Below are 24,519 nucleotides of genomic sequence, written 5' to 3' on the forward strand. Positions count from 1 at the left end.
GCAAGTTAAAGGAAGAAAGGTTTATTTTGGTTCACCGCTTGTAGAGGTTTCAGTCCATAGTCAGCTGGCTCCAGGCATCACAGAGGAGAAACGGCTCGCGGCATGGTTAGCAGGAAGCAGAGAGATGGAGGGAGTAGAGAGGGACATAGACCCTTTCAGGCCACACCCTCAGTGACCCGGCTCAATTTGGCTTTACCTCTCAAGATCACATTTAGCCAAAAATTCATGAGTGGGCCAAACCACTAATGAGTACCACACCCCATGATCTAGTCACCTCCCGGAAGCACCATCTATGAGAGCAGGAGGCTTTGGGGGATATCAGACAAAGCAGGCTTTCTGAGTTCCCGGGGTGCCAGCTGGGCTGAGCTGAGATGCAAGCATCTCCCCGCATTTTCAGGGGAGCTGAGCAGATTCCAAGGAGCAGGACACAAACCATGTCTAGGCGCAGCTTCAGGCATCTACAGGCATCTTGGAGATTGAGCAGGGTGAAGACTGAGGGTGACAAGGACAAGGAGGGCCTGGAGCTTCTGAGTCTGAATCCCAAGGTAAGACAATCACAGGACACAGATGCAGGTTCTCGAAGCCCTTCCACATGGGTGCACATGCCAGCCCTGGAGGACAGAAGCCAAAAGGGTTCACCAAGTGAACAATCTCCTTGCAACCTCCTCCCCACTAGAGCTCAGGTCGCTTTCTAGAGGGCACCCAAAATTCCAGAATCCAGAGGAGTGGCGGTGTCCCCAACCCTCCAAAAAAAGTAAGCAAGCATCAGAGTCCAGGCAACAGTTCAGGATATCAAGGCTGCAGCCAGGAATGGTGGGCAGAGGCTAAGCAAAGGCATAGGAGAGGCTCAGGATCTCTGGGCAAGACAGGAGGGGAAGAGAACTGACTCCCTGAGGTAAGGTCCTGCATTAACACCGAAGGCCCCGTGGTGTAACCATTGCTGTGTCTCATCTGTTCCCAAAGGCTTGGGAGAGTAGGGGCATCCATTTACATACCAAATTTGCATAAAACCTACATAATTTTAGTGACAGGAAGAAAAAGGATTCTTTTTTTTTTTTTTTTCTCGGTACCAGGGATCGCACTCATGACCTCATGCTTGCCAGGCAGGTGCTTATGCCACTGAGCTAAATCCCCGGACCAGGAGGGGGATTCTGTATGGAGGACAGAATTTCAAGGTCCAGTAGAGTCTGAGGGACTCTATCATTTTTCAAACCAAGCTACATCAGTAGTGGCTTGATATGGCAGATTTAAAATGGCTACCAGGTGCTCACCCCAGCGGCACATACACTGAGAAGGGCTGCTCCTCCCGTGGAGAAAGGACAGCTGATTGTCCTCCGGGGTTCGGTCCCTACAGAAGCTAAGAGTTTTTTCCTATCGTAACCTCACATGGCTGAAAACATTGCTTCTGCCACTTCGCATCAGCTCTCTTTCTTCTGGCCTGCAAGCTGGGGTCCTCGGCTACCCATTTACAAGCGCCCACCCTCGCAAGTTCTGGAAGAGGCCTCACTCATCCTCCCCCTCTCGGACACAGCCTACAAGACCACCCCTTACCACAGAAGCCCGCTTCTGGAACCTTCCTTAGGAGGGGACTCGGCCTTTGTGGTCCCTGGCTATTTTGGCATTCATTTAGACATATTTGTGCATCTCAGGTCAGTTCCAAGCATATTTGTTAATTTTTGGAGTTTCTTACATTTCCTCCACTGGACTCCATGTCTTCTTGTTCCTTTTACCACTAGTAGGAACCATTCTAAAGTGAAGACATGAGGTTCTTTCCCTCCTGGCTTATATTTCCTGATCCACAATGAGAGGAGGAGCTCACTGACCTGTCCATCTTTCTTTCTTTGTATCTATGCAGCCAGCCAGCACTCTACCCAGTAAGCCATCAGCCTACCAACTTACTCATCCAGTCTACCCAGTCATCCATCAGTCCATCTATCCAGTTGTCATCGATCCATCTATCCACCCACCAGCCCACCCATTCATCCGCCCATCCATCAAGCCGTCCAGTCTCTCATCCACCCATACATCTACCTGACCATCTGTCCACCCACTCATCCACCCATTTACCACCCATTTATCCACCTATCAACCATGCATGCATCCATCCATCCATCCATATCCATCCAACCAACCATTCAAACATCTAATTTTTAAACTCTCACCTTGGAGAGCTACAGGTATGAATCCTTCCCTCATGACACTCATCTCCAGTGTGAGAAAGTCATATTTGAACATACAAAAAAAATAACTGCAAGTTGTGGGATTCGCATGAAGAAAATAGACTGGGGCGGTGGGGCAAACACCACGGCGCCGGTCTATTTAGGGACACCCAAGGGTCAGTGTAAAATCAAAACCATATCCTACTTATCACAGGGTTGACCTAATTGTGAATCCTCTGCTCCAAGACCCAACGTCAAACTGCAGCTCATGAGTAGCTTCTGGGATTGGAAATGTCCAGAGCAGGCCCAGCCTCCTCTCCCAGGCAAGCAGAGGTGGCCTCTGAATACTCTGGGGACAGCCAGCAGCCAGGGTCACCAAGGCCTCCTTTGCTCGGAGTTGCATCATGGAGTAAGCCCTCTGTGCCCTAAGGAGGCAGAGAAGGGGGAGGCCACGCAGGAGGAGGAGGAGGAGGAGCAGATGGAGAAGGAGGAGCAGGAGGAGGAGCAGATGGAGAAGGAGGAGCAGGAGGAGGAAGAGCAAAGCCAGTGCTTGCTCCCCAGGGAGGCTAGAATGCTAATGGGTGCAGTCAACCCAAATCTAATCTCAGAAAGGAATGATTTTAAAAACAAAGACAAAAGAGGCTCTGACCTGTTTCCCAGGCTTCTGCACATTCTGCTTGAGGACTTCAGAGGGCAGTGGGCATCAGAGAGTGTGGGGCAGTCCGAGGCAGCCTCTCCTCTGCACCTTCTTCTAGGTGACTGGCCGGGTTCCAAGAGGGACTGTCATCCCAGAGGGGCCTTGAGGGCTTAGCATGCTGTCTCCCCGGTGCCAACCAGGCCTGGGCAGAAGTGGGTAGGCTCCCCAGGGTCCTGGCAAGCCAACACTTAGCAGCACTGCCCAGTCCCTTCCCTAAGCCCCTGCAGCTGCCGCATCTCCATCAGAGTGGATCCCCCATTCACTCTGCATCACCCCCTCCAGCATGGGCGGGTGCTGGTGTTCGATGACCCACGGTATTCTTGGGGGACTTTACTCAAGACAGCATGACCAGTCCCTGATGAGGTACCCTGTGGAGCTGAGCCACCCCCTTCTGTGACGCTAGAGAGAGGGGCACTCATGGCACTGGCCATGTGTTGGAGCCACCCAGGGGCCCCCGCAGATCCTCGCCTGCCTGTGGTTTCTGCCTTGTCTGCAGCCGTTGGACCAGGCCCTGCAGCTCCAGCCTTTCGTACTGCGTCCCAGCACAGGGATAAGCAGGAGTTAATCACACAGAGTTTCGACACAGACTTGGAAAGAGCAACAACGTAAGCCCTGGCTCCTGAGGGCTGCAGAGTCTTAATGCAATAACCCAGATCCACATGCCACCCTGCACATGTGCACTGGATAAACAAGGCCCGCACCAGGGCTGGTTTTCGAATGCATATACATGCAGTTGCAAATAACCAAACACAAATTGATTTTAAACCACTGCTGAATTCAAAGTAGCTTCTCGCCCTTGTGAGTTTTCTTAGCCAGTGAATTCTAAAAACAAAAGCACCAGGACATGAAGAGGTTCCAACGTTAAAAACCAGCCTGTGGACTTCCAAGGAGGGAGGCCCCCGATTCCACAGCAAATGCTTCCTTTTCTATGAAGAAAATGAAGTTCAGGGAGGTTAAGAATCATGGCCAGGATCCGTCAGCTTGTGATGGTAGCAGAGCCTGGACCAGCCCAGTTCCGGCTTCAGACCCGTGCAAATGCTTTAGCCCCCCTGAGCCTTCATTCCTCCCCTGCGGAACGTGAACACCAACAGCATGACACGGAGAATCTGGCACAGTGGTCACACACAGTGCTGGACACAGTAGGTGCCTGACAAGGGATGCTGGCCGGCAGCATGGCTATCATTACTGCCACTACAGCCCATGGCCTCATGCGGCCTCTATCTGTACTCACACCGTGCAGACGTGAGTCCCCTGCAGCCACACACGCTTCACAGTGGAGCGGCTAAGTAGTCAAGAGCTCTGTCCCCTTCCCCACTCCCCAGCCAGTGCAGCTGGGACAGAGAAGCCTCAGGCACCAGCTTCCAGTGAGCCTCCACAGGGTCCACAAGTCCCAGAAGTGCCCTTGCCTGGGCCTACATCTTGCACAGAGGAGCAAGCAAGGTGGGTCATAAGCAGGGGCACAGTTTGCTTTCACTAGGGTGAGGTGGGGGTACCCGTGCTCAGCAGTCACCAGTCTCTAGGGTCAGGGATGGTTTGGTGGAAGGAAGAAAGGGTGGATCCATGGGAAGATGGAAGGGAGGGAGGGAGAGAGGCAAGAGAAGAAAGGGGGAGAGGGGAGAAGAGAGGAGGGGAGAGAAAGGAAGAGAGGAAGCAGGGGGGAGGGGAGAGGAAGAGCAGGAGAGGGGAGGGCAGCAGTGGGGAGGGGAGGAGAGAGGAGAGATGGAAGGAAGGGACAGAGGAGGGAGGGAAGGATGGAGGGAAGAATGGATGAGTTTGTGGAAGGATGGATTCGCTGTTTGCTCAGGACACTGTGCAACCACATTGAGAGAGCAAGGTTGAGCCAGAGGGCAAGGAAACGGGTAGATCTTTCAGGTAGATTCCAGGTGACATTTCAGAGGCCAACAGCACAGAGCAGCTGTCCTGAGACCTAGGTCTCTGCCCACCCCTGAACATTTGGAGTGAAGTCAAGATAAGGACTGGGGTCCTACTGAGGAGTAGAGAGAACCCCCAACACCTCGGTCCAGCCACAGACGCCTGGCTGCTTGGTGAAGGAGCTCCAGACCCTGGGCCTGCCTGAAGTGGACGCCCCCTCCCCTGGGGCCAGCGTCAAGGTTGGCCTGCAGGGCTGCTGTTCCCGCAAGGAGAAGCTGGCGGCTGCCTGTGGGCTGCCAGAGCCTGATCTATTTATAGCACAGGCTGCAGGCTTTATGTGTTTTTTTGGCTGCTGCATCCAGAGATCCCACGTGCTTTGTTCTATGAGGCTGTTCGGCCTTGAACGCTGCCGCCGCCTCACATTCCCCCCTGCCAGTGGTAACAGAAGCCCATGCGTGCACACATCTGCACACAGTCAGGGGGCCACTGGACCCACCTCTCCCCTGCCTGCCCGGAGCCCGCCTACCACACACAGCTCTCAATTTGCACCAAACCTGTCTCTACGCCATCCACGCTCAGGTCTGATTTTGAAAATCAAATCCTTTTTATGACTGAAGCACCAGGTCCTGCAAAGAGAACCCAGTAAAAGTCCTTGGGTAGAGGAAAATTCCTTCCCACCCCTCACAGGTATTGAGCCTAGAACCTTCATACTGAGCTACACCCCAGCTGTTTTCAGCATTTGAGACAGGATTTCTCTCAGTGGCACTGGCTGGGCTTGAATTTTCGATCCTCCTGCCTCAGCCTCCCAGAATGCTGGTGTCAAGGGTGGCCTCACCACACCCAGCTAGCACTCTCTGAACTGCAATTTGAAATTCTGTGTTTTAAATCCTTTTGATCACTTTTTTCCTAGGAAGACAAGAACAATAACAAGATAAATGACCTCCAAGCTTGGTCCCTCTGGCCAAGCCTTCCACAAAATGAAGGAGATACCCAGAGAGCTCAGAGCTACCCACCATGTGTCCAGCTGGCCTCCCCACTGCCCAGGCAGAGATTGCCATCAGGCTGGGAGATGCTGGAGTGAGGAGAGCTGGCACTGTGGGGTAGATCTCCTTTGTCCAGATGCAAAGCTCAACGTGGCTTCCTTGGAGCTCAACCAGCCCCAACCAGCGGGCATCTGAGTTCCACCGCTCCAAAAGGGTCCTGAGCAGGCTGTTTAGTGACCACTTCTCTAGGCCTTTGCCAGCGTGGCCTAGAGGAGAAGAGCCTGGGCTTTGATTTCTCTGGGCCTGGGCTCCAACTGTCCTGCACTTACTGGCTGAAGGACAAGTCCCTTTACCTCCTGTGCCAGTGTCTTCAGCCTGTCGAAGGGTGATAGCATCGCCCCCACTTCGGGCGATTATGAGGCATGAGTGGAAATACACACCTAATGGTGTCCAGGTTATTAATAATGAAGGCAATGTTGCCACTTTTGTTTACCTCTTGCCAAACCAATGACAATAGGTTTCTATTTACAGCAAGCTATGACTAATGGGCAGCATGGCATGGTGCCAACTCCCAGCCCCATGCAGTAGCTCTGCTGTGGCCTGGCCACTGCCTCCTGCCCATGCTGTGCTGGGCTTGCACATTGCTGGGCCCTACCTGGCAGCCCAGGGTCAGATCGCAGAGCATGCTCGCCAGTCCAAGGGCCAAGTCCCTTGTCACTCCAGGGATAGGCTGTCGCTCCCTAGAAAGGAGGTTTGCCAGCCCTCTACCCTGTTTAACCAGCAGCCCAAAGAGGGGAGACAACCTCCCTTAAAACACACAGCAGGCATTCGGAGGAGTTGCCAGTGTCCTGGGGTACAGCCTTTGAGCTTGACCTCCAGACTAATTTACAACAGAGCTAAAACAGCAAAGGCTCCCTGCCTCTCTGGAGGCCTGTCGAGAGCCACCAAAGCTTTGAGAGCCACTTCCGGTTGTCTTTGCTTTGTGGTTGAAAGCTGACTTCTCTCTCCGCCTCACAGGAAGAGACGCTGGCAGCTGCCAGGGAAGACGTGAAACCGAACTGGAGACGCAGGAAGCTGTGGGGGCCACATCCCGCCACCCATGAAGGTCAGGCAGAGAGGCAGTGCCAGGGCCTTCAGTCCAGGTCATCTCGCCTGCAACCGGCACTGGGTTGCCTTGTTTTTGCGGGGCATGGGACAAGCAGACAGCCTCTCGTCACACTGGAGCCGGGTGCTCAATTACCACAGGGCCCCAAAAGATGCCAGCAAGCAGAGCTGTGAGGACCCCTTCCATGGCCCTTTCTGTGGTTCCAGGCCCTGGCAGAGTGCTCAGAGAATGTGAACCAGCTCCTGAGCTGGAGGAAGGAAGGTCAGGAACACAGGTTCGACAGGAGTGCCAGGCAGGTGGCCCTGCCCCTCATTTCTTCTCCTGCTGATCCAGTGCAAAACACAACATCACTCAGTATCACCAGGCCTTACATGCTGCCTGCTACACCTGTCCTGTCCCCCCAGCACACACCAGGTCCCCCGAGTATGCAGGGAAGCAGAGCCACCTCCCTGGAAGAAGAGGACTCAACCCAAGCTGTGAAGGAGGGACACCATGCCACCTACCTGTGTGCTTGGCAGGGCAGCCACCTGTAGAGATTGTTCTTGTGGATGCCAGGAGTTGAGAGAACTTCTGTGGGATCCAGAGCAAGGACCCTAAGGCAGAGAAAAGGAGGGACAGACAGTCTTTCCCATGGAGGCTTCCTGGCTCTCAGCCATGTGGGGCCACCTGGAGCCCTTCGGAGACTACAAGAGCAGGGACCAGGGAGAGGCTGGCCTGAGTGGGCAGCTTTCTGCCAGCAGCAAGCTGGGCAAGGCATTAAGTCCAGTGACCTTTGGCAGCAGCCTGGATTTCCCCAGAGCTCCTGGGGCCTGGATCCCGGCTGTGGGAAGAGGGCTGTCAGAGCCCCGCCCGCCACAGTCACATGCACGGACACCCCACACACCAGCCAAAGGGCCCAGGCCTCTGTTAAGAGGAGACAGAGGCAGCCGCCCTATCTGGGAGCTGTCTTGGCCAGGAGCCTTTATTGGAGCAGCAAACCATGTCTCAGACACTGGGTGGATCTTGTTTGAGTCTGGAAAGAAAAATAATTCTGAAAAAAACTTCAGCAGGCTGCCAGTGGCAGGGTGCGGGAACCACAGAGCTCAGCACAGCCCACAGCCCACCCCAGGGACCCAGGAAGTCCAGCGGTCTGGCTCAGCTGCCCACAACCTCCTCCCGGGCCTGTAGTACTGTCCCTTGGGTGTCCCACTCCTTACAGCTACTGACAGTTGCTTGGGTGAACACAGTATTCATTCCTGGAGCTGCTGGCTATGGGCTTCTGCCCTTGTGCCCCACAGGCCTATGGATAAACTAGTGTGGTCCTGGCCACCACGACGGACCGCAGAGGCCTTTGTGAAAGGAGCCAGGGGCAGCCAGCAGTGTGGGCACAAGCCTCGTGAAGAGGGACTGAAAACAATATTTCAAGCCCAGAAATCCCCTCACCCCTCAGCCATCTGACTTGGACCCAGAGGCAAGCCAGATAACAGCCTCCCCTGGCCTCCACCCCAGGCTGCTAGAACAGCTGGGAGCCCAGCCATCACCACAGAGGCCATTCTTCAAGAAATAATCCTAATGGATAAACATTATATTCAAATTGCAGTGCATCTAGGCAATGGAATATTATTCAGAGATAAAATGAAATGAACCATCAAAGCAAGGAGAAAACTTAAATACACACTGCTCAGTGAAAGGAGCCAGTCTGAAGACTACATGCTGTCTGATCCCAACGATGACAACCTGGAAAAAGGCAAAGATGCGGGGATGTCAGAAGTTCAGCGGTGAGCCAGGCGAGGTGACGCAATCCTAGCACTCTGGGTGTCTGAGACAGGAGGGTTGAAGGTTCAAGCCCAGCCCAGGCAACTTAATGACTTAGAGAGATATCCTGTCTCAAAGTAGAAAAACACATTTTAAAGGCTGAGGTGGTAGCTCGGTGTGAAGGCCCTGGGTTTAATCTCCAGCACTGTAAAGAAAAAATAAAAATCGGTTGACTTTCAGGGACTTGGAGGGGGGCGGTCTTGGGGCTAGCGAAACAATTCGGTGTGACATTGTAATGAGGGTGACATTATGCATTTGTCAAAACCGATAGAATGTCGCACACAGAGCCAGCCCTGGAGAAACAGAAGACTGCAGTTAATGTATGAAAATCGGATCCCTGGCACTGATACACCACAGGATTGCAAGGTGTTAATAGTGGAAGGAACCATGTGTGTGTGTTTGGGGGAAGGGAATATGGGAACTTTATACCTTCTGCTTAATTTTTCTGTAGGCCTAAAAGTCCTTTAACAAAAAAGTCTAATAATTAGTCATCATAATAATTAAAAGGTGGATGGCATGTGTTTCATTATGTCTCTACTGGTTTTTGTGTATCCCAATGACAACTAACTGTCCAGCTAATTTCTATAGCTAGCAAACCATTCATCTGCAAAAAGGCTTTTCTTATGGAAAACTCCACCCAGAGCCCACTCCCACTGCCCCATTTATCAGAGTAGCCCTAATCCTAACCCCAGCTACCGCCAGGCCACCCCCACAACGTCTTGGGAAGCCCCTCCATTCAGGTCAGCCCTCTCAGAGCCCGCTCTCCCCTACCCCTGCCCGTCCCCCTGCTCTCCCCATAGAAGCCACAGTAAAGGGCCCCACCAGGCTTCACCCTCACTTTACCCAGAGTTGCCCTGGTGCTACCCACATGACCCTGCGTGGTATGGCCCTTGCCCACTCTTGGCATCTGTGAATAATAGTATTGTTAGTCTCTCGGTCTGTTGGCCTCATCAAACCTGCATCATAAACAGATTGACATTTTAAACAGCTCTCAAGCAGGGCCAGCACAGAGCAAGGTACTGGATGCTTGGTCTACCCCAAACTCCAGTGTTGAAGGTGCCCTGGGGTTCATCTCAGTGGCATCAAAAGCTCCTAAACAACAGAAGCTTTCATCAGTAGAGTAATCATGAAATCAGTTCTAGGATTAGAGCCCCCTTCCTGTTCCTCCCAGGTAAGTAAACTGAGGCCCAGAGAAGGGAGGGGTTACCTCCACACTGGTGAGAGGCCCAGCTTTCACTTGGCTCGGTGCAGAAAACCACAGAAGTGGGACACAGCTGTGTCCTGGTGGGGGAGGAAGTCCGGCAACCACAGCTGCCCACCTCCATCTGTGCTCCCAGGATTACTCATCAATTCCAGCCTGCTCCGGAGGGTCCCATCCTCCCACCCAGGCCCAGCCTGGCCCCAGGTCAGCGGATAAGACCCCAGCTCTGACACTCAGGAGGGTCTCCTGGGCACACTGCTGCCCTCCCACCCCCCTCTGCTGGAGTGATAAAATCCTCAACTGAGCTCTCACAAGAGTGGGGAGAGGGCCACCCCCAAAGGCTGATGAAGCTGACCAGGATACAGCAAAGAGGACCAGCAGTCACATCAGGTAATGCGAGGCATTAGACAGTGGCAGCCTGTGTCCACGCCCAGCTGCATGCGTGGTGCGCTGTGGGTGTGCGTGTGCAGCTTGTGATGTGTATGTCGTGTGGGCAGCTGGATGGGACACTCATGCTGGGCTGCTCCAAGCAGACACCAGGGAGATGATGCTCATACCAGCAGCAGGACAAATACATGAAAGGCCACTTAAGTGGACATTAAGACTGACAGGAAGTGTTTTTCAAGAGGGAAAAGCTGTGGAGGGACGGAGAAGAGTGATAAACCCCACGTGCTTGAGGCTCCCTGGTCCATCACTGTGCTGAGCCCCCAAGGGCCGCAGCAGGACACGTGCTATCTCACTGCTTCCATGGGCCATCGAAATCAATGGTGCTGGCCTGTGTGTGGTGGCTTTCCTCTCTCCCCAAGGACAGAGGTCCTGGGTTCCCCGCTGAGCCCTGCAACCCCTACCTACTTAACTCAGCTTACACTAGCGGGAGTGTGGGGAGGTGGTGTCCATCAGACGTGGCAGGGACTCGTGGAGAAATGAGCTTTGTGCAAGAGCCAGTGTCCCAGACACAGGGTTGAGGTGGCTTTACATGATGATTCAGGACAAGAGCACCTCCTCTGCCCTATGCAGCTGACCCTGTGCCACTGTGTGCAGGCAGCTGGGACATCTGTGTGTTTGCCTGAGCCCTGCCCCGACCCTGTCTTTTCAAGATTCAGGCAAACATGTCTGCTTTACAGTGGCTCCTAACCCAGAGCCAGAAGTCTGCAGAATGAGGCAACAGGAAGCTCCCCGTGGAAGTGGAAATACAGATTCCCAGGCCTGGCACACTTCCAGCTTGCCTCCCTCCTCGTTCCTGCAGTCTTGCCATTCCTCTGGTCCTCCCTGCCACAGCTGATGAGGCTAACAACAATGACAGACCCTCCCTTTCCAAGAAGGCATGCACACACATTTAATTCCAACAACTTCAATTTGCAGTTGAGGAAACAGAGGTTTAGAGATGAGCCACCATGTGAATATGCAAGTGGTAGGGGCTAAGGGTCACCCTCGGGGTCTGTCGGGAGGCCACAGGGCCAGATTCCTTATGACTGGCGCAGTACAATCACAAAATATGGTGAACGCTGAAGTTTTTTAAAATTATTACAGTAAAAGGCATATTGCCATTAATCCTCCTCAGAACACTCTGCCTCCTTTGAATGTTCTTATCCTGTCATTCTTTGCAATGACTTTACTGTAATAAACTTTTTATTAAATTTAGACATTTACCGTATTTCTTGATCACCCCTTCCACATCCTACTTGGACTATCACATCCAGATGATATTGCACATCAGTATATTCCATGTTGTCATTTGTCGGATGAATGACCTTTAGGGATGTAATAAAGGTGCCTGGCACCATTTAAGAGACTGCAGCTATGAAATAAACAAAACAGCCAAAAATACTTACCTGCCTCCCCACCTACAACCTGGACCTTACCTTCTTATGGTACCTACTTACCCCCTAGTTTTTCACTCACTTTCTTTTTAAGGTAACATTTATTTTAAAAGAAAATTCATGTTGTTACTCCAGATGAAAATCCAGAGTTAGATTTTCTGATTCTGTAGACACACTCTTTCTGTTGTTATGATTTGTGTCTGGATGCTCCTACGAAGCCTCAAGCAGTCATGGGGGCAGGCTTTTGGGGCGGGCTTTTCGGAGATGGCTGAATCTAGAGTTTGCGATTGGTTCATTGTCTAGCGTTGGGATTGGTGGTGTGATTGCTGCACCCACCCTTCAGGAGGTGGTTTGCATCCAATATAAGGGAGGAAAAAGGCCTATTCCTCCTTCTGCACCTCTTGCCCCTTTGTCATGCCTTTTGGCTCTTATTGCTTTTGCTGTATTCTGCCACTTTGGGCAGTCACCTGTCTCCACGCCACCCTACCTTGGAGCCAGCGGGTTATAGACTGAAACCTATACAAACTGTGACCTAAATAAACCTTTCCCTCTTTCACTTTGGGCATTGGGTGTTTTGTCTGAGCAACAGAAGAAAGTAACTAAGACACCTGTGAATGTCTGAATCCTGAAGAATGCTCTCATTTGATTAAAAAGGGAGTTCTGTTCTTCAAATTTTTAAACATAGAGTTACAAATGATCCTGGAAGTCCACTACTATGTATAGACCCAAAAGAATTGAAAACAGATATTCAAATACTTACAGACTAATTTCATAGCAGCATGATTCAAAATAGCCAAAGGATTAAAGCAACCCACATGTCCGTCAAAAGCTGCAGGAATAAGATGGTAGTATCTATTCACACAGTGGACTATTACACAGTCATAAAAGGAGCAAAGCCCTGAGCCTAGAAACCATGAGACAAGGTGAAAGAAGCCAGACGCACAAGGTCACCTGCACAGTAACTGTATTTCTATGAAATGTCCAAAATAAATAAATCCAGAGACAGAAGGCCAAGTAGTGATGGCCAGGCCCAGAGGAGAGGAGACAGGTGCAGTACAGGACGGGTGTGAGATAACTGCTGAGTGAGAACAGTGTTTCCTTTTGAGGTCACGAACACCCAGAACTAGCCAGAGGTGACAGGAGCACAGCACCGTGAGTGCACTGACCACCGCAGAGAACCATACTCCATAACAGTTCATGAGCAATTTCATGTTATTTGAGTTTTATCTCATTTTTTAAAAGGGTAGGGTGAGAGTTACTAGTATTAGCAAGCTGTTTAAATATGCCTCATCCAAATGAGATTTTCTCCTTAACAGGATAAGAAGGAATGGAAGAGAATTGCATTTTGCCTTCTGGTCCCCCACACTTTCGCCCACACTCTCTCACTGGGTCCCCACCACACTGCAGGAGGGAAGGGGTGGTATCTGTCCTAGTCTACCAGGGCTGCCCTGCAGGCCAGATGCCAAGATAAGGTGGTCCCAGGGGCTGCTGTCTCCTCAGCACCCACCCCCTGCCCACTTCTGTGTGTCCACCTGTCCTCTCCGTGTGCCTGCTGGTATCTCTCTGCCCAAATTCCCTCTTCTTGGAAGGTCAGTGGTCAGATTGGATGCAGGCAACCCTAATGGCCTTGTCAGACCTCAGTCACCAGTCTAACACCCCTGTCTCCCAATAATCCCAGCTTGAAGTCTTTCCCTCAGGACTTCAAGCTGGGAAGTTGGTGAGGGGACACAATCCAGCCCATAACAGCATCCCAGCTCGCTGATGAGAAGACATGGGGGAAGAGACAGTGACTCGGGTCACGCAGCTGGGCGGAAGACAGGCCGAGATCCCAGGTGCTGGGGTGCCCCGTCCATCCCTCACTGTCCACTGCATCCAGCAGTGGAGTGGCTACCGGAGCCACACAGCTTTTCAGCTACCCTTAAGCGGGGAGCCCAGCATGGTGGCACACTCCTATAACCCTACACTCGGAAGCTGAGGCAGGAGGATCATCTCAAGTTCAAGGCAGTGTGAACTATATAACCAGAGTCTATTTCAACAAGAAAAGAAAATCCCAAGTGGAGCAAAGACGTCCTCACACAAGCCATCTGGTTTCAGCAGTGGTCTCCACGTGGTCTCTGCTCCCCCACCGGCACGAATGTCCACCATGTCTCCCGTTCAGGCTCACAGTCACAGAGGACTTGGAGGCTCCAGTCTCGCATCTGGAGAGACTGTGTGTGATTAGCTAATGAAAATTAAAGAATAGCGTGTCCATAGGCCTCCGGAGCGGGCCGTGCACTGAGAAGGGCGGCCCCAGTCAGGCCTGTTAGTTTTTCTCGGTTTGTAACTAGAGAGTTAAACCAGGGCTGAGAGCAGAATCCAGAATTGCGGCTTTGTTTAATGCGCATCTTTCTTCTCCCGGCATCAAAGAGATTAATTCTGTAGAATAAACAGACTTCAAAACGGGACGCAGGCTCTGAAAGCCATGCCTGATTTGGCCGGCAGTCCTCACGCGGCTGCGCAGCTGTCAGAGCCAGAATCATTCTGTGCGCTGAGATCTGAGATGTGAGACAGGCGGGGTGGGCGAGGGGGGCATGGGCGAAGGGGGTAGGGAGGCCCCGCCCACTGCTGCCATGGAAGCAAGGCCCAGGGGCACATCAACCTGATGGACACACAGGCCCTGCTCAGGACAGGCGAGGAGGCTCCCTCCCCATTCCTCGCCACAGCCAAGGCCAAGACTTCTGCTGAATGTGTCCAAGGCAGTGCCCACTGCAACCAGGATGCCTGCAAGGCCAGACCCCTTAGAAAGATGCTCACCACGGAGGTGTCTTCCTCAGGATGGGTTTGGAGGCTGCCTCTTTCTCCCACAAATGGCCCCTCCACTATGCCTACACCAGAAACTGGGGCTTCTTCCAGGTCTCTGTACCACTTGCGAGCCTGTGGTGTTGACCCCTTGCATACCTGTTGTTTCTGCAGGAGCTGAACCCTGCCTGCCCCCCACTGAGCCCCCACTTGCAACACCTGTGACCTCTGTCTTGAGCACACTCTCCTCCACCCCGAATTCTCCCCAGCCAATTCCTTCTCCTCCTTTGAAAACCCATCCAGCCTCTGGGAAAGCTGCCTCCATCAGCCCCAGGCTCCAGTAAGACAGCAGGTGCCTCCTTTGCTCTGTGGATGCTCCCAGGACAAAGCACAGTAATAATGAATGAATGAGCGAGTGAGAAAACCTGGCCATCCAAGGACAACAGGCATTTACAGAGCATCGTCAGGGACCCAGAAACCTCACTAGCTACAGGACTCGGTACCACTCCCACTACCCCAACAGAGCATCAGTTTCCTAGAGTGCAACAGTTGGGGTCAGGTGACCTGCCGAATCTGAGAAAAGGTGGCACATAGGATGAGAGAGAGCACAATCATCCCAAGGCTGCCACCCCTCTGTCCCTTGATGCAAAGCCACTCAGCGATTCCCTGGTACCAATAGAGGCATTGCAAGGCTTCTCTTCCAATAGGGTCCTGTTGATTGCTATTTCCAAAAGAATGAAGGGCTTTTGGGGAAACAGTCCCACTTCTCTCTATTCAAATGCACTGTTTAGTGATCAAAAGAGAGGAATGGTCACAGGCCTGAGAAAGAGCTCCAGACACATATCTTGGAGAGAATCAAGTTATAAATACAAATTGTACCTGGGTATGGTGACACACCCCTCCAATCCCAGCACAAGTGGCCAAGGATCACACATTCAAGCCTGGCCTGGGCAATTTAGCAAGATCCTATCTCAAAATTAGTAAATAAAAAAAAGCTGGGTATAGAGCTCAGTGCAAAGGCCCTAAGTTCAACTCCAAGTATAGGGGGGAATAAAAAGCAAGCTGCCGGGCTGGGGATTTAGCTCAGCGGCATAAGCACCTGCCTTACAAGCAGGCGGTCGTGAGTTCAATCCCTGGTACCGATAAAAATGAAAAAGACAAAAAAAAAAAAAAAAAAAGTCTCATTCAAAAGCAAGCTGCCTCCTAGAAAAGAGGAGAAATAACCAGGGTGGCAGGAGCCAGCTGAGGGGGCATAGGGCCAGATCCAGAGCACTGAGATGCTCTCCTGTGTCCCAGCAGAGACATTAAATGCCCAAAGGGCAAGCAGAACTCTGCTTAATAGGCTCAGGGCCTCCTTTATGTCACCAGGAATCAGGAGGAACACAGCTGCTCTGTCCACACTGGTCAGCAGCCACTGGCTGCTCTCCTTCTTAGAGCTATGAGGAACCTGACTCCATGACCTGCATGTGCTCTGCTCCCCTGGGCAAGTCCTGGAGGGCCCAGAACAGGCTGAGAGTGGGCAAAGGGTCAGAGCAATTTCCCCACAAGATGGGAGAACGTAAGGTCCCCACCATCAGGCACAGGGTCGCGTGCTTCCTGCCCTTCTCTGTTTCCTGGGATATGTGCCTCCCCCCAGGGAGCGTGTGCTCCTGGAACAGAGAATTTTATGCACACTAACTCAGGACCACTCTTGGGCACCAACGCACACTGCTGAGTAAGTGAGCGGCTAACCTTCCTCCATCTAGAGCAGCGATCCTCAACGTTTTTGCACCAAAGACAGCTTCTGTGGAAGACAATCTTTTCAGACAGGGGAGGAGACGGTTTCAGAACGATGCAAAGGCGTGCATAATTCAGATCCCTCATATTCACAATCTGTCGTGTCCGAGCTCCTGTGAGAAGCTAAAGGCCCTGCTGATGGGACAGGTGTCGGCACTCAGGCACTGAGTTAAGCGACAAGGAGCAGAGGTAAATACATAGCACATGGAGAGCGGAGGTAAATACACACGGGCGCGTCTCTCTGGCTTCTTCTCCCCATCTGCGGTACAGCCTGGCTCCTAGACCCCTGATCTAGTGGAAGTATAGGGAAACAAATCCCACTGAGTTTTGTTTGGGGTGTGTGTGTGTGTGTGTGTGTGTGTGTGTGTGTGTGTGTGTTAGCAGTACTGGGAACTGAACTGAGGGCCTTTCTACATCCCCAACCCTTTTTTTTTGTTTTCCATTTTTCTAAGTCACTAAGTTACCCAGGCTGGGCTTGCATTTGTAATCCTCTTGCCTCGGCCTCCTAAACTGCTGGAACTACAGGTTTGTGCCACTGTACTAGGCTAATCTCTTGTTCAGTTTTATGGGCCAGGGAGTCCCATGAGGTATAAAGCAAGGAGCACCCATAACCAGCAGCCTCTCTGCTCCCAGAATCTCTGCTGGCCCTGGAGCAAAGCCAGGGCAGGGGCCTGCACTGTGGGCAAGCAGGAAGTCCTGGGAACTTGACTTGGCCAGCAGCAGGACCTAGACTAAGTACTTTTGGGGGACAACTGGAAAGTGAAGACCCCACCCCCAGCTGTTTATCAGACCTAAGGACCAGGAATCAAGGGGACATGAATGCTCTAAAGTCTCCCAAGTAGATGAGGGCAGGCTCAAAGCTGATACATGTTAGGGAATCTAAGAGAACAACCTTGGAATTTGTATTCTTCACTTTTTACAAAACCTCGGGACAGGTGAAAGCCCTCATGGATGCCTCCCAAGGTGGCAAAGCTTTCGCTTCTTGTGCATCTCAGGAAACCCGACCTGTGCGGTAGAGTGGGGCCTTTCTCTCTGCCTTCTGTAGGTTAAACTTCTCCACAGCTAGTTTACCTCTGAAAGCTGCTGGCATCATCATTCCACTAACTCGTCAGTTCTGAGTAAAGGTCACTTACATCTTACCAGCTTTAAGACGCAAAGATGAGGTCTGGTCCATGTACATGGTGGATGCTGCTGCCGGGTGCCAGCCCACAGAAGGACAGGCTGGAAAACCATGACCATGTGTCCTCGTCTGTCTTGCTCACTGGACCATGCTTCACTCTTCTCCAAAGTCAAGATGACCATTGGAGGGAAACATTTGTAATTCATTCTGGTCATTGAGGCCACAGCAGCGCATGTATGGGCACTCATGAAACAGGATTTCCACACCTGCTTCAGAGAGTGACATGGCGATGGGATAAGTATACTCAAGACAGCAGGAGTAACACAGGCAGGATTCGTGGGAGTGTGTCTCTTACAGTAAGAAATTTTAAAGATTCAGTCATTCACTGCATAGCTCGACCACACTGCATATGTAAAACTGCATCCAGATGTATTCAATTGTCCAAATGCCCTAGGCATGTGGGCAGTATAGCCCTCGGTCTGCCAGCTGCTGCCCCAGTGCAAACTCCAGGCTCCGGGCTCCCCACCAGCCTCTGGAACCCTCCTGGGGCCACGGAAGGCAGGTGCCACACACACGCAGATGCTTTCCTCTTCACTCCCACTCAGGACCTCACAGCAGCCAAGCATCCTGGTACAAAATGGGGAGAGAAAGGGACCGGCCAAGCTCCAGGGAGGCCCAGTTCAGCCACAGAGACCTGAGGACATCTCGGTACCATGTGCCCTCAGACAGGCCTGGGCGCTATCCCAGTGCCTCTGCTCATGACGTTGGGCAGGGTCATGCAGCCTGTTTTCTTTCTCTTCAGAAAAGAAGAAATGACCTCCCAAAGGACTACGCAGAGGAAGATCTGAAGCCCCGCCCTGCGTGGAGCCAGCGTTCGGCAAACCCAAGCTCCTTTCCCTTCCCCTGCACCTTCTTCTACCCCTTGGCTCCTGAAAAAGCAGGAAGCTGGTCGGGGACAAGGGTGGGGAGCTGGGCCCTATCCCTGTTCAGGACAAACTGGAGATCTGGGGCACCTCCAGCTCCTCTGAATCCCGGCCCCTTCTTGTCGGCACAGAAGGAACTCAGACTGCAGAAATATCCAGGCTGGCTCCAGCCTGGCCACTCCGACCACAGGCTTGTGCTAATCCTGCCAGAAAAACCTACCTGTGGTTAGGAAAGACGGCCATTATGGTTTCCAGAAAATTCCTTTGAGCCAGGAGAAGCTGTTTGCCATTCCTGAAGCCTCTCCAGCCTGCGCCAATGTGGTTTTCCAATTAGGCTGGGGCTGCTCTCAAATCTCCATTTTAACCAGCCCCCTTTCTCCTTCCTTTCTGAAGAGGAAGCCTGGGACCACAACCACTCCTTGCTTTTATTTTCCTAATTGGCTTCTGGTTGTCTCTCTGATTACAGAGGTAGTGTCTGTTCCACCCTCAGGAATACTTGGGAGGCCTGGTCTAGCGGGGAAGTCCAAGCCAGCAAGTCCAGGGCCATACAAGGGAAAATGAGCTGGGAGGAGGACGCCATACTCCTCTCTGAAGGGGCGGAAGTGCTTTGGAATTCTTAACCGCCTCCGCTGCTGGGAATGTCTGAAGGAACCCTGGACACCCCAGCCCATTCTTAAGGTGGGGGCCTCAGGCTGCAGCACAGGTGAGGGCAGCATGGGAAGGCCAGGAGAAAAGAGGCGTGCATGAAATACGGGGGAGAAAAACTGTAAAGAATGCATCAGGGAAGTCGGAAGAGAAGACAGAGGGAGAGAACCAGCAGACAGGGAGGCTGAGAGGCCCCAGCAAAGGGCAGGCCAGCCACACCCCATAGCCAGAGCAGTCTGTTTAGATGAGGTTTCACGTGGCCCACTGGAGCTGGTACTTCCAGTTCCATCAGGCAGGGAACAACCAAGAAGACATACAGGATGCTGTGCCAGTCCTGGGTCTCATCTTGAGTGGCCACAGCTTCCACATCCTCCTCCTTGCAGTGGCCTTCTGGGCATCCTCTTTCTCAGAACCAGCCCCAGCTGGGACATGCATGGCCTCTCAGATCTGGGATCTTGGTTGAGCAACCAGCCAAGAGTCAACGCCAAGCCAAATGCCAGTCGTTTGAATGAGGCTTCCTGGGGAGTCTGATCTCATCAGTTATGTTCATGACCATAGCCCCAGCCAGAAGGTCCTCCCAGAGGAGTCAGGCAACCCACAGGATCCTTGCAGTGATAAGGCGGTTATGTATTCAAGCAAAAACTAGTCACCAGAGGTATCACTATAACAACGTTAATGACTCAGTAGATTTCTGAGTCCATTTTGTGTTGCTATAACAAAATACTTATGGTTATTTAAAAAGAAAATAGGCTTATTTAGCACCTAGTTTTGGAGGTCCCATGGTAGAAGCATGTGTAAGAGAGAGAGAGAGAGAGAGAGAGAGAGATCACAGTGGGAGAGGAAGCAAGAGGACAAGGTGAGAAAGCCAAATTCACTTTATAACAACTACTCTTGAGGTAGCCTATCTGGATCCAAGAGATCTACCCAGGTCCAAGAGATTTAACAAGAGGTCCAAGAGGACCAACACATGTGATCCAATCGACTCCCGCTAGGTTCTCTTCTCAGTAGATTACACCAGGACCAACCTGCAGCATCTAAGTCTGTCAGGACAAACCATATCCAAGCAGTGAGGACAGAGCCCTAACCAAGGGGATAAGGTAGGAACAGGCATGCGCAGGGAAGGGAAGCAGTGTTCACCCACTGTCTGCTGAGCTGCAACACGAGCTTGGAAGTGAGAGAGGGGTAGGAACTCTGAATGGCCTGTCACTTTTAAGTGTCTTTCTTGTCCAGGTATCAAGTCTTGAGCCTGCCAGGAAAAGGCCACCCACAGGCTTAGCAATCAGATCCATTGGAGCTGTCAGCCTATGTGACCAAGCAGCCGGGCAGCATGTAAGGCCCAGTTTTAGGCCTGCCACCTACACTCTTGGGTCTGCTTTCTCACTGAATATGGGATTGAAAAACACCTGGCCAGCCAATTTTCCATGGCATTGCTGGAGAGAAATAAAATGCAGGGTACAAAAGCAATCAGAGCAAGGCCCAATATAAGGGACTCTTATTATCATTACTACTCAGAGGTAGAAGAAGGTTGACAGGTACAACCTGCAGCCAGTCACCTACCTAAACTTACAGGGATTGAGCGTTTCCAATTTGGGAGCATTTTGGGCTTCGGTTAGGGTTAGTTAGCAAAGTCTGCAAGTATTCTGATAGTAGAAAATTTCTGAAATTAGAAATATTTGATCATTTGGACAAGGAATGATTAACCTGCACTGTGCATTTACCTAAAAGAAAACTTAGGAAGATCCACACTGTCCACAGAGCTCTGAATCTCCCCCAACAGCTTCAGTAAACACCCACTGGGCTCAGATTGCACTAAGAGTGTGCTGGACCTTCAGCCCCTTTGAGGGCTTCCTAGAGTTGTAGGTAGAGATCAAGCCCCACTCTGGCTGCCAGGGAGAGCAGTCCCCACCATGCCTGTTGCAGGAGACGGCATCCTCTGGGTCATAATCACATCCTCCACTGCCGACTTCTATCACTGAAAATCCGAGCTGCCTCCCAAAGGGATGGAGAGGACCCCAGGAAATGAATCTAAAAACATCAGAGTTAGAAAAAAAAAAAAGAAAAAAGTTGGTGCCTTCATTCCACTGAGCTGTGTTCTCGGGGCACTTCCTGCCCCAGCTGACTTTGTGAGCTCCCCAGCACAGCACAGAAGAGGAGAGGTACACAAAAGGGGAAAATAAATACAAACCCAAATCAGTCTCCCCTTAGAGAGAGGTGTAAGCAGCTGGCCAATGGCAGGGCAGCAGGCAGCGTCCTGAAGGCTGCAGCTCTGGGGGCTTTCCCAGCGGTTTCCATGGTTTCCATGCCTTCCTAATCCTCGCCCAAACAGCTCTCCTTGCACTCACCTTGTGTCTGCGAGCGGAGGAGAAGTGAAATAAGTGTGACAAATATGCTGATATAGAGCAAGAGAGAAGAAGGAGAAGAGAGCCAACCCTGGGTCCCCTCAAGGACAGGTGATGTGAGTGTCTGCCTGGAGCTCTGAGGGCATTTCTGGGGCCAACGTGGACCAAACTCTGATTTCGAGAAAGCCTATCGACCAAAGAGATTGGGTTTAGAGGGGAAGGTGAGTGGGCTGGTGGCTGTGGAGGTCAGATCTTAACACAACGAATCATTCATAAGCCCAGAGTCTGCGGGACCAGAGTCCACAGCCCCCAGGGTCAGGTTCTGGTCCCGGAGAAGCTCCAGCCTTTCTCCCCAGGCTAAGCTGTGAACTGCATGACCTCGCCAAGCCGATGTCCTTATCTCTTAAAAGCTGGGCAGGGTTGCTGTGGGTAGTGAAAATTCTGGGTAGGTTGGTCCCTGCTCATGCCTGGAACACAGGACCGTAATAAATGGTAGCATTGAAGTACAAAGCACTCTGAGAAACATGGCCTTGAGGGGCACAGCTGATGGGTGTGTACAGAGCTCAGGAGGTGGAGCTCTTCCCGCGGTCTGGTGGAGAGTGCCTCCGGGATCCCAGAAAGTTCCTCCTGTCCCTTGGCAGCCAGTTCCTAAGCCCACCCGACCTGGGCCTGAGCTGATGGCTGGTGTTTTCCTTCCCGAACGCTAGAATGTCATCAGCTAGAAAGCCTCTGGGGTCGGGCTGCTTCCCTGGCCTGTGTCTCCAAGGCCTGTCCACCTAACTGAACACATCACAGCTGGATCTCAATCCCTCATGTGGATTCAGTGCTTACTGTGCTTTGAGTCTGCCCAGCACTGGCTCCTTCTCATGCTGCTTCCCCTTGGCTCTTCTCAGCAGGTTCTGAGGTCAGACCCAGGAGCTCCTATTGGGGGAAGAAGGGGAGAGAAGGGAGGGGGAAAGGAGAGGAGCAGCCCCCACCCCAAGTGAGAAACACCCCCACCCAGAACAGCGGAATTCCCAGGTAGCACCACCTGGACCAGCAGTGTACCTCACCCGCCCCTTGCCTGATCCTTTACCAAATCTCTTTTCTTTCTTGCCTTAGACTCTCATGAAGAAGGAGATCTGGAAGCCACCCACACTCGCACACCATGCCAAGAAAGTCTAGGCCCTTTCTATTCGGTGATTTTTTTTCTCTCTCTCTCTTTCATTCAGCAAGAAATTAGTGAATGTCGGCATGTGCCAGGCACAAGCAAGGCTGGGCAGAAGAGGGGCGGCTCCAGGGCACAGGGTCCTGCCAGCCCTATCCCTGTCACCTCTCCTCCCCTGACTCAGCCTGACAGCGGGGTGGGGGTACAAGTGCCCCCTCAGCGTCCTCCAGTTTCCCACTATTCAGCTCAGGCGACCGGAAGGACTCTCAGGTGTCCGCGTGCCCTCTCATCCTCCCTGTCTTTCTCTTTTCATTTTATTTTTCAAAATGCTCTTGATAGTGGGAAAGTTAGTACAAAAGGAGACAGAATGAGAATTGGGAAGAATGTCTGCCGCTCTGCTATTTGATCACCTATGATGTTCTCCTTCCCGCGCCCTCGATGTGGGAGGCTCCTCAGCAGCAGGAGGGAAGAGTGACTGGGAACTGGGAGACCCCACAAGGTTGGGGTCCAGCCTTGCAGTAACAAGTAGGTCAGAACCACAGGAGACCAGGTCTAATACCGCGCCCCTGCTGGTGTCTGTTGGAGAGACTCGGTACCTACAGGGAATTTTCTTTCTACCGGAAGGCAAGAACCTGAGGTCCATGGAGGCAGGGCAGCTGAGCTCCCTGTGGGGCAGCTTCGAGGCCTTTTCTCCCGGGGACTCAAGCTGTCACCATTCCTCCCTCTCACCTGCACTGTCCACACAGAAGAGGAAGCTGGGCACCTGCTCCAGGGTCTGCCAGGACCCCAGCTCAGCTCCATCTGTGTCACTTCCCGGCTCTGTCCTGAACCAACTCTCTTGGCCACCTTCCCCTACCCCCACATGGAAAAGTCATGACCCACGCCTGAGGAAGAGCCATTTGGAGAAGACCCACCCTGGACCCTTCCTGGAGGAGAGGCAGTGCCCTGTCTGCCCACCAACCTGCATGCAGGAGAGAGAGGTTGGTGGTTCAGAGATCCGAGCATAGGTCCTTGAACCAGCTGATCAGAATTCAAACAGGATCAAACCCATTAGCTACGTATTCACTGAGTGACTGAGACTGGGACTGATGGACTCTAAGTCACCATGCCTGGTACCACTCAGACATACTTAGACCAGTGCTGGGCACAGAGCAGACTGTCGCAAGGGCAGTACTGTGACTGAGCCAGGCCTGCCCCTGTGCACCAGCTACAGCAGCTCTGGGCCTGGGGCAGGACTCAATGGTGGAGGGTGGGCACCGCCCTGCACCACTCAGATAGCTGGGCAGACCCGGAGAGGAAATCCCAGGACCTCTGGCCCCACACCCAGGCTCCCAGAGACAGAGACCCATTTAGACTGAAAAGATAAAGGGGGCTGGGCTGTCTTCCAGGACCACACCAGGGCACCACTCGAATTAGCAGTGTCCACTGCCCAGGTTAAAGAGCAAGGTCAGGAAGCAGCCCATCTGCCCACCCAAAGCTGGTCACAAGACCCAGCGGGCAGGTCCAGGAAGCAGGAGATGGAGCCCCAGGTGAAGAGCATCTGGAGAGAGCCCTGTGCCCCAGGACAACTAGGTGATGCAGTTTTCCTTCTCCTAGATCAAGAGCCCTGGCTCTGTCCCAGAGGGGTACCTTGGCAGGAGCACCCCTCCCCCAGCTCCATCACACTCATAAGGCTCCCTGCTCCCCAGGGACCCAGAGCGAATGTGAATGTGGTTTCCTTTTAGCCTCACCCTAGAGACTTCCGCTGGGCTGTGGCCAGCTGGGGGGAGATGCTGGCCTCATCACAAAGCCTCCTGCACTGGGGGAGAAAGACAGACAAGGGCACAGTCAGAGGGGTGGGGCACAAGGCTAGGACACTTCCGGTGGAGGCAGCATGTGGAGAGACGCAGGAACAAAGAGCGACCAGGGAGACTGAGACGGAGGCTTGTGCCATGGTACATGCACTAGAATTTGTGTGTTCGTGCATTTAAATTTCCTGATGTGTGTGCCAATGTGTGTCCATGTGGGCATGAGTGTATGGGTGTGTGCAAATGCGTATATGCAAGCATACTGGTGCAGATGGGTGTGTGGTGTTCGAACACTGCATGCGGCAAAAAATGTGCAGGTGTGTGTCTGCAAATGCAGTGTGCATACATGTGTGTGCAAATGAACATGTGTAGG

The 24,519-nt window shown here is 52.4% G+C and overlaps 1 protein-coding gene across 27 annotated transcripts in view; it reads right to left on the reverse strand.

The window, feature by feature from the left end:
* Positions 1-16,287, reverse strand: part of LOC134474349 (uncharacterized) — a 33,844-nt gene extending 17,557 nt beyond the window's left edge. For 2 of the 27 annotated variants that reach the window (XR_010045157.1, XR_010045156.1), the window contains exons 1-3: positions 7,320-7,684; positions 2,809-7,063; positions 434-611 (exon numbers count right to left, since the gene is read on the reverse strand). Coding sequence is in view for 1 of the 27 variants with exons in the window: in XM_063242044.1 (XP_063098114.1) it covers positions 224-611; positions 7,320-7,409; positions 8,474-8,532; positions 16,141-16,272 (669 nt within the window). In the remaining 26 variants the exon portion in view is untranslated. Of the gene's footprint in view, positions 1-5; positions 612-2,808; positions 7,141-7,319; positions 7,719-8,473; positions 8,533-16,140 lie in introns of those variants that run through there. The other 25 variants (XR_010045169.1, XR_010045166.1, XR_010045174.1 and 22 more) reach the window with 25 other exon arrangements.
* Between the last annotated feature and the right edge of the window lie 8,232 nt (positions 16,288-24,519).

The sequence above is a fragment of the Cavia porcellus genome, unplaced genomic scaffold (genome assembly GCF_034190915.1).
Source record: "Cavia porcellus strain 051 isolate PalLab524CR breed Dunkin Hartley unplaced genomic scaffold, mCavPor4.1 scaffold_32, whole genome shotgun sequence".
Taxonomy (NCBI): Eukaryota; Metazoa; Chordata; class Mammalia; order Rodentia; family Caviidae; genus Cavia; species Cavia porcellus.